General features: G+C 47.8%; 1 protein-coding gene across 1 annotated transcript; it reads left to right on the top strand.

Annotated features, from left to right (window-relative positions):
- The first annotated feature begins 822 nt into the window (after window positions 1–822).
- Window positions 823–6,916, top strand: LOC144325498 (uncharacterized). The gene has a single exon (XM_077918936.1). The coding sequence runs from the start codon at window positions 865–867 to the stop codon at window positions 6,832–6,834; it is 5,970 nt and encodes a 1,989-aa protein (XP_077775062.1). The 5' UTR covers window positions 823–864; the 3' UTR covers window positions 6,835–6,916.
- Window positions 6,917–10,150: the final 3,234 nt, after the last annotated feature.

Here is a 10,150-nt window from a genome sequence, read left to right as displayed (position 1 = left end):
TCCCAGCTGGTGTGAAAGCTAACAAGGAATGAGTGCAAACAAGAAATGCTAACAAGGGATAAATGCAAACCAGAAACACTAACAAGGGATGAATGCAAACCAGACATGCTAACCAGGGATGAATTTGAACAAGAATCAGGCTTGTATCAGGCAGCAGCTTTCCAGGCTTTCAGGTCTTTCCAGGCTGTGCTTAGAGATGCTGGGGACTGAACCTGGGACTTATTGCATGCAAATCAGATGTTCTGCCATCCCTGTCCCTCTTTTCCCTCTGTTGTTTTCCTCCAGAGTAGACACAATGACATAGAAGTTAGGCCTGCCCACTAAGTTCAGTGTTCCTGCTCTGTATCTCCCTGGCGTTGAATTTCATCCTAAGGCGGTTCCTAAAATGTTTTGTGGGACACAACTCGGTCCCCACTCCCCTCAACACAAAACCAAAGTTTTATCTTGCTTTATGCTAACTTGGTACATTCTTTTCCACGCTGCCTTTTCTTTTCTCGTCCTCATGTGATTGCCCAGCCCGATCTTAGAAATTGCATAGACATGTAGTTTTTTAAAATGTGAACTTTTGGAAATGGTAGGAATTTGGGTGGTGTCCAATGTTAGCATTACTCAGAATAGCCCTCTGGGAAATTAATGGGCATGCAATACCCAGGCCCACTAATTTCAATGGATCTATTATTTTAAAGCATTTGTAAACCACTATATATATATATATGCACACACACAAACACAAAATTAAAATTCAGTTGGACCTGACCCTTATTAACGCACCAAATGTACAAAACAACTCTGTTTTGTCTTATTTATTGCAGTTGTGAGCAGCCTTGTGAAATTCACCACTGTTCTCTTGTTCCATGTGAAGATATGGGAAATTGGCATCAAGAGGAGTGTTTATGTCCAAAATATGATGGATTTCCTCCACTGAAGTATGAGGCCATTTTAAGCCATGCTTCCTGCTCCTCCTCCTCCTCCTCCTCATCTTCCTCCTCCTCCTCCTGCCTACCTCATTTAAAATGTCTGGACCTGCATTCGAGTTCTGAAAACTTCCAGGATGCTAGAGATACTTCGTGGACCGTATTAGATTCCTCGGACGTGACGGAGAGCAAAAGCTCCAATTCCTGCTCCAATTCGGAGGAGCCCTGCTTGATAGTGCCGAAGCGTGAACCGTTGGAGGTCCCATTGCTGCCTGAAAAACATACAGAAGTCATAAGAATCCCTTCCCTCCCACCTATGGCTCCGTTTACACAGATAAATATTCTCCAGAGCGCGACTTATAAAAAAGAAGACCAGGTCATCTTGGTGGAAAAATGCGTCGCAATTCATATGGGCCCTGCACCATCACATAACGCCAAGCCACCCTCTCCTCCCAAACTGATGGAGAAAGAGAGTGTTGAAAGTTGCACGGATCAAGAGGAGAGGGAGGAAAAACCTCCTGAATTGTCCTGCTCCGACCAAATGCCACTTCCGTGTATAGATATGGATGTGCCGTGCGCACAGGAACATTCTAGCGCCTCGGAGGAAAGCTTGCCAAAGCCGCCTTCTCCCACCGGTCAGCGGCCTGCGAAAAAGGCAATCTCTGGCACCAGCTTCCCTCTGCGTGACTCTGAGCTGGCCCCTTTAGTCCTGGAAGAGATGGACAGGGAAACCAGAGGCTCTCTTGAATTTCACGTCAAAAAGAAAATGGTTCAGAGGCGGTGTGGCGTCCCCACCCTCGTCTCCAAGTCTGAATCGTGGTTTCGACCCTGTGTGGACGAATTTTCCGGGGAGTTTGAAAGCAGACCCCAGAGGCCAAAGAGAAAGATAATTTGTGCCCGAAGCCCCCTGCCTCTTGAGTCTCCACACAGAAATGCCACGTTACTCTATGCGAAACCTTTACGAGAATCTCCAGGAACCAAGAAGTATTACCTTCTCCATTTGGAGGACCAGCCGAAAGAGAGCGGGAAGCCTTGTTTCCTCACAAAGAGGCCCGGCCATAAAACCAGGACTTCCCCTGGGAAGCATATTCTCCTCTCGATGGAGCCAGGAGATGTGAAGAAGCTCACTTTCCACATGACGGTGAAGATGTTAGAAATGCAGACGGGCGCCTTTCCAGAAATGGTGGAAAAATCCTTCCGACTCTACAAGGTCCTTTCTGCAAATCCTCTGCCCAAGCCGATCCGTTTTGGCAACAAAACCCCAAGGCCCAAACACATCTGCCTGCCCTTCGCCACTGGAGAGGCTCCTTGCATCATTGACCTGAACATCGGACACAAATACTTGGCCTACAAGTCGAAACTTCCAACGCCCTATTCAAAGTCGGTGGCAGAGCTGACCTACAGTTCTTCACAGCTGAGCGGGACCGAAACAAGTATCATGAAAAGGGCGCCCCCTGGGCCTTGCACACCCAGCATCATTTTGAGGAGGCATCCCAAGGAGGAAACACCTCTTGGCTCGGATCAAATGCTGATAGTCCCAGAGCCCCCAAAGCCACACAAAATGGGGATGCAGGCAGAGACAGCATCCTCCAGCAAGGTTCTCCGGTTTTCCTTGAGTACCGATGGAGCGTCAGCTGAAAGAGAAGGAGCGGAAAAGGGAGTGGAGGCTGAGGGCAGACAAGGGATCAGAGGCTGTGAATTAAGGCACTTCCAGGAGGAGCTAGCGGGGAGATCATCCTGCGTGATTCTCCCGATTTTCGTTGATGAGAGAGGAACAGTGGTCAGTGGAAGAACTGCAATGGCGAAATTAAGGGACCACCAAACAGAGCTGGAGGGAGGGCCAAGCCACGAGGTTCTCGCAATTGCTTTTGATGAGAAAAAGATAGAGGTCAGTGGAAGAACTGGAATGGTGGAATCGAAGGACCAACAAAAGGAGGTAGAGAGAGGACCATGCCGTGAGGTTCTCCCAATTTTCTTTGATGAAAAAGGGATAGAGGTTGGAGGAAGAACCAGAACTGCAGAATCAAAGGACCGCCAAAAGGAGCTGGAGAGAGCGTCACATCACAAGGTTCTCGCAATTTCCTTTGATGAGAAAGGAACAGAGATCACTGGAAGAACTGGAATGGTGGAATCAAGAGACCACCAAAAGGAGGTAGGGAGAGGACCATGCCACGAGGTTCTCCCAATTTTCATTGCTGATAAAAGAACAGAGGTCAGAAGAAGAACCAGAACTGCAGAAACAAAGGAACATCATAAGGAGCTCGAAGGAGGACCAGGTCACAAGGTTCTTCCATTCTCCTTGGATGAGAAAGGAGCAGTGATCACGGGAAGAACTGGAATGGTGGAATTAAGGGAACACCAAAAGGAGGCGGAGGGAGGTCCACACTATAAGGGTCTCCCAATTTTCCTTGATGAAAAAGGAACAGCGATCACTGGAAGAACTGGAATGGTGGAATCAAGGGACCACCAAAAGGAGGTAGAGGGAGGACCATGTGACAAGGTTCTCTCAATCTTATTTGATGAGAAAGCAACAGAGGTTGGAGGAAGAACCAGAACTGCAGAAACAAAGGAACTTCCAAAGGAGCTCGAAGGAGGACCAGGTCACAAGGTTCTTCCATTCTCCTTTGATGATAAAGGAGCAGTGATCACTGGAAGAGCTGTAACTATGGAATCGAGGGACCAACAAAAGGAGGTGGAGGGAGGGCCACACTACAAGGTTCTCTCAATTTTGCTTGATGAAAAAGAAAAAGCGATCACTGGAAGAATTGGAATTGTGGAATTAAGGGAACACCAAAAGGAGGCGGAGGTGGAGGGAGGTCCACACTACAAGGTTCTCCCAATCTTATTTGATGAGAAAGCAACAGAGGTCGGAGGAAGAACCAGACCTGTAGAAACAAAGGAACTTCAAAAGAAGCTGGAAGAAGGGCCAGACCACAAGGTTCTTCCAAGCTCATTTGATGAGAAAGCAATAGTGATCGCTGGAAGAACTGTAATTGTGGAATCAAGGGACCAACCAAAAGAGGTAGAGGGAGAACCATGCCACAAGGTTCTTGCCATTTCCATTGATGAGAAAGTAACAGAGATGAGTGGAGGCACTGTTGTGGTGGAATCAAAGGACCACCAAAAGGAGGTGAAGGAAGGGCCAGACCACAAGGTTCTTCCAATCTCCTTTGATGAGAAAGGAATAGTGATCACTGGGAGAACTGGAATTGTGGAATTAAGGGAACATCAAAAGGAGGTGGCGGTGGAGGGAAGTCCACACTACAAGGCTGTCCCAATTTCCCTTGATGAAAAAGGAACAGTGATCTCTGAAAGAACTGGAATTGTGGAATCAAGGGACCATCCAAAGAAGGTAGAGGGAGAACCATGCCACAAGGTTATTGCAATTTCCATTGATGAGAAAATAACAGAGATAAGTGGAAGCACTCTTATGGTAGAATCAAGGGACCATCCAAAGAAGGTAGAGGGAGAACCATGCCACAAGGTTCTTGCCATTTCCATTGATGAAAAAGTAACAAAGATGAGTGGAAGCACTGTTATGGTGGAATCAAAGGACCACCAAAAGGAAGTGAAGGAAGGGCCAGACCACAAGGTTCTTCCAATCTCCTTTGATGAGAAAGGAATAGTGATCACTGGGAGAACTGTAACTGTGGAATCAAGGGACCTCCAGAAGGAGGTGGTGGGAGGGATACACCACAATATTTCCCTTGATGTGAAAGAAAAAGATATTGGTGAAAGAACTGCAACTGCAAAATCAAAGGACCAAAAAATGCAGGTGGAAGGAGCGCCAGTTCACAAGGTTACCTTTGTTGAGAAGGGAGCAATGGTCAGTGGAACTACGGTATCAAAGGACCAGTCAAAGGAGCAGGAGACAGGTCCAGTCCAGACGGTTCTCCCGGTTCCCCTTGATAAGAAAGGCACAGAGGTCGGTGGAAGTCCTGGGATAGCAGAACCAAAGGAGCAGCCAAAGGACCAGCAGGAGGGAGCTCCAGGCCAGAAGATTCTTCTTGTTCCCCTTGATAAGAAAGACACAGAGGTCGGTGGAAGCCCTGGGACTGCAGAAACAAAGGACAAGCCAAAGGAGCAGGAGGGAGGGCCAGATCAGAAGGTTCCCCCAGTTCTCCTTGATAAGAAAGACACAGAAGTCAGTGGAAGTCCTGGGACTGCAGAAACAAAGGACAAGGCAAAGGAGCAGGAGGGAGGGCCAGATCAGAAGGTTCCCCCAGTTCTCCTTGATAAGAAAGACACAGAAGTCAGTGGAAGTCCTGGGGCTGCAGAAACAAAGGACAAGCCAAAGGAGCAGGAGGGAGGGCCAGATCAGAAGGTTCCCCCAGTTCTCCTTGATAAGAAAGACACAGAAGTCAGTGGAAGTCCTGGGGCTGCAGAACCAAAGGAGCAGTCAAAGGACCAGCAGGAGGGAGCTCCAGGCCAGAAGGTTCTCCCAGTTCCCCTTGATAAGAAAGACACAGAGGCCGGTGGAAGTCCTGGGACTGCAGAAACAAAGGACAAGCCAAAGGAGGAGGATGGAGGGCCAGGCAAGGAGGTTCTTCTTGTTCCCCTTGATAAGAAAGACACAGAGGTCGGTGGAAGTCCTAGGACTCCAGAAACAAAGCAGCAGTCAAAGGACCAGCAGGAGGGAGCTCCAGGCCAGAAGGTTCTCCCAGTTCTCCTTGATAAGAAAGACACAGAGGTGGGTGGAAGTCCTGGGATAGCAGAACCAAAGGAGCAGCCAAAGGAGCAGGAGGCAGGGACAGCCCAGAAGGTTCTTCCTGTTCCCCTTGATACGAAAGGAACAGAGGTCAGTGGAAGTCCTGGGGCTGCAGAACCAAAGGAGCAGGAGGCAGGGACAGCCCAGAAGGTTCACAAGGTTACCTTTGATGAGAAAGGAATGATGGCTGGTAGAACTACTGGAACTGTGGAATCAAAGGAGCAGCCAAAGGACCAGCAGGAAGTGCCAGCCCAGAAGGTTCTCCCAGTTCCCCTTGAGAAGAAAGACACAGAGGTTGGTGGAAGTCCTGGGGCTGAAGAAACAAAGGACAAGCCAAAGGAGGAGGAGGAAGTGCCAGCCCAGAAGGTTCTCCCAGTTCTACTTGATAAGAAAGGCACAGAGGCTGGTGGAAGTCCTGGGGCTGAAGAAACAAAGGAGCAGCCAAAGGAGGGAGGGCCAGTCCAAACGGTTCTCCCGGTTTCCCTGGATAAGGAAGGAACAGAGGTCGGTGGAAGTACTGGAACTACAAAGCAGCAGCAAAAGGAGTCGGAAGGGGTGCGCCGCAGGGTTCTCTTGCCTTTCTTTGAAGAGAAGGCGAAAGAGGCTGGCCGAGCTGAGAAAGCAAGGAGGGGGCAGAAGGAACCAGCGACTGACTCCCTGCTTCCTTCTCCTTCCACTGGTGGAAAGGAGGCAGAAACGGAGAAAGGGGCAGCAGTGGCCGGTGGAAGCAGGCCGGAGATGGAGAAGGCCAGGATCCGGAAAAAGGAGGCCTCCATTATCAGGGCAAGCCTCTTCCTCGAGCTGGACCTGGTGAAAGAGAAACTGAATCTGCACTTGAAGAAGAAAATGGAAGCCCGGCTGCTTCCGTCCCAGGGAGCAGAGCTGCAGGTCCACGTTGGCTTTGACAAAGAGGCGAGAGGAAGGAAAACAAAGAAATCGGCACAGCCGAGCCATTCCGCTGACCCTCAGCCCAAGCCGAGCCGGCCCTTCTGTTACGTCTGCATGTCCCTGGATAAAAGTGGGGTGGCAGTCAAACCTGTTTGCTGGGTCCTTCCAAAGCGGATTTTGAAAATGAACGGGAACCGGGTCCCCCAGGTGGTACGATGGGAGAGCAAATCCAAAACTGCTCCAACTAACTCTGCTCCTTCCGGCTTGGAAAAGGAGGCAAAAGGGGTGCCAAAAAAACCTGCTGTGACAATCCAGCCGTCTTAGAGAGAGAAGGGGATTTCCTCAGAAGCAGAAGAAATATTGGGGTGGGGAGGAAGAAACTATTAAAGATATTTGCCTGAAAGCAAAGCCCAGCTGCTGGCCATCTTGTGCTGTTTTATGACAGTTTGCTAATGTCGTGGGGAGATTCTCACTCCTAGGGATTGAGGAAGGAAAAATTTGGTTCCGTTTGCTACAAAACCCCACACTTTCTAAAGCACTCTGCAAACCAAAACACAGCGATAGCCTTTGAAAATTGCGTCCCGGTTTAATTCTGCAGCGCAGCTCTCCTGCCAAATAATGTGTGCAAAAAAAAAAAAAAAGATATACTGGGGTAAAGTCTGCAAATAGATGCATGTGCAAGTGAAAATAACGTCTAGAGATTCATTTTATCGGGAGAAACATAAACATTAGGGAAATGCGTTGCAAAAATGTGTATATTGGGCGGAATTTCATACAAAAGATGTATACGGGCAATGACCGTTTTGCAGGGGGGTTGTGTTCCTGACCCCCCCCCACGCGTCAGTGGAGTGCATGGAAGTCCACCCTGTCCCATTATGCCCTCTTTTGTATGACCCCACTCTCTTTTCTGGCCCCATCTGGGTTGCGGCGATGTGCGCATGCGTGGTTGCTTGTTCTTTGAACACATGCAAAACAGTTGTTGCCTTCATTAGACATTTGCACTAAAATGCTGGTGGAGTTTCATGAGGACTTTAAAAATAATAATAAAATAACGGATGTGGAAATGTGCGGAGAATTTAAAGATGGGGGAAATAAGAAACTGAGAAACTGAAATTAGCAGATTTGCCCACCCCACTCACCACAACCCTGTTGGCAGAGTAACTAAACTGCAGCTAGGAAGCCTCCTCAGAGTTTCTGCACTGGTTGTCCATTTGCTCCTGGGCCAAAGTCAAGGCATTATTGTTGGCCCAGAGAAGCATAGAATTGTTGGAAGGGACCCGAGGGTCATCTAGTCCTACCCCCTGCAATGCAGGAATATCTTTTTTATTTTTAAATAATTTTTATTGTTTTTTCCCATAATTTTATGCATTTTAACATAACCATTTCAAACATTAAAGCACAAGGTTCTTTTGAACTTTCAGGCCTCCTTCCCTCCCTCCATGGGTTCCATGTTTAAGATTGAAAGACCTACACTGGCTCCCAGTACGTTTCCGAGCACAATTCAAAGTGTTGGTGCTGACCTTTAAAGCCCTAAATGACCTCGGTCCAGTATACCTGAAGGAGCATCTCCACTCCCATCATTCAGCCCAGAGACTGAGGTCCAGCTCCGAGGGCCTTCTGGCGGTTCCCTCACTGCAAGAAGCCAAGTTACAGGGAACCAGGCAGAGGGCCTTCTCGGTAGTGGCACCTGCCCTGTGGAATGCCCTCCCATCAGATGTCAAAGAGAAAAACAACTACCAGACTTTTAGAAGACATCTGAAGGCAGCCCTGCTTAGGGAAGCTTTTAATGTTTAATAGACAATTGTATTTTAATATTCTGTTGGGAGCTGCCCAGAGTGGCTGGGGAAACCCAGCCAGATGGGCGGGGTATAAATAATATATTATTATTATTATTATTATTATTATTATTATTATTATTGCTGCTGCATCTTTTACCATTATCCATCTATTTTAAATAACCATAATTGTCAAAATTCCTGATGTTTAGTTAGAATCTCCTTTCTTGTAACTTGAATGGTTTGAAGAAAATCTGGTCTGTAGTTACAATCAGGGCCAGATTTAGGTTTGATGAGGCCCTAAGCTACTGAAGGTAATGGGGGCCCTTTATATGTCCAGCTGTCCTTTGTCAACAACAAATTATCGCTGTTTTTTGTGTTGAATATATGCTATATGTTAATTTATGGATCTAATAGGTATCTAAAGACATTTGCACATAACAAAATATGTATTTTATCAAAGTAATTGTTGAACTGAAATTCAATTAAGAAGTATATTAATAGTGGAATTTTTTTGGGGGGGGGGGTCAAGAGAGTGGGGTCCTAAGCTATAGCTTGTTTAGCTTACACGTAAATCATTAATTAAATTAGCTTACAGTATTACATATAAATTACCTTTTAATGAGGGTGAAAGAGGAGAGCGCAAAATATGGTCTGAAGCTCAACATCAAAAAAACGAAGATCATGGCCACTGGTCCCATCACCTTCTGGCAAATAGAAGGGGAAGAAATGGAGGCAGTGAGAGATTTTATTTTCTTGGGCTCCATGATCACTGCAGATGGTGACAGCAGTCACGAAATTAAAAGACGCCTGCTCCTTGGGAGAAAGGCGATGGCAAATCTAGACAACATCTTAAAAAGTAGAGACATCACCTTACCAACAAAGGTCCGTATAGTTAAAGCCATGGTTTTCCCAGTAGTGATGTATGGAAGTGAGAGCTGGACCATAAAGAAGGCTGATCGCCGAAGAATTGATGCTTTTGAATTCTGGTGCTGGAGGAGACTCTTGAGAGTCCCATGGACTGCAAGAAGATCAAACCGATCCATTCTTAAGGAAATCAGACCTGAGTGCTCACTGGAAGGACAGATCCTGAAGCTGAGGCTCCAATACTTTGGCCACCTCATGAGAAGAGAAGACTCCCTGGAAAAGACCCTGATGTTGGGAAAGATGGAGGGCGCAAGGAGAAGGGGACGACAGAGGACGAGATGGTTGGACAGTGTCATAGAAGCTACCAGTATGAGTTTGACCAAACTGTAGGAGGCAGTGGAAGACAGGAGTGCCTGGCGTGCTCTCGTCCGTGGGGTCACGAAGAGTCGGACACGACTAAACGACTAAACAACAACAACAACAATTACATATAAAACAAGCTTGATAGGTTCATGGAAAAATGGGTGGTGTTTTGTTTTGTTTTTTGCAATGTTTTGGAATAATAAGTTCAATGACAGCCTTGTGCAACTTTCAATACTGTGTTTGTCCACCTATCTGCTTTAGTGGATCAAAAATTAATTGAAAAGGAAAGAGCAGCTCGCAATCGGGGATTGGGGAGGGGCACGTGCCCCGCCTCTCCGCAGGTGTCCTGTCTCTCCCCGGGGCTCCTCTGCGTTTGCTCGGTGCGGAGTTGCAAGAACGGGATCGGACCGTCTTTTTGCAACAGACCCAAGCGAACACCCAGGCGCATGCGCACTGAGGTGTGTGCTGGGGGGGTGTGGAGTTCCAAGGAGTGTACTTCCCAGGGCTGCCGCTTGGCGGCGGACAAAAAAAAAAAAGCAAGACAGCGCAGCGAGCGTCGGGGGCGCGCGCCGGCGTCGCCGCCGCCTCGGGAGCGGCGCCAGCTTAGATGGGAGTGAGGCGAGGCTTTCAACGCA

Source organism: Podarcis muralis, chromosome 14 (assembly GCF_964188315.1).
Source record: "Podarcis muralis chromosome 14, rPodMur119.hap1.1, whole genome shotgun sequence".
NCBI classification, from domain to species: domain Eukaryota; kingdom Metazoa; phylum Chordata; class Lepidosauria; order Squamata; family Lacertidae; genus Podarcis; species Podarcis muralis.
Note: the sequence above shows the minus strand (reverse complement) of the source record. Positions and strands in the feature narration are given on the sequence as shown.

What these genes read in the sequence shown, in the direction of transcription:
- LOC144325498 (XM_077918936.1), top strand. Translation starts at nt 865, where the DNA reads ATGGGAAATTGGCATCAAGAGGAGTGTTTATGTCCAAAATATGATGGA.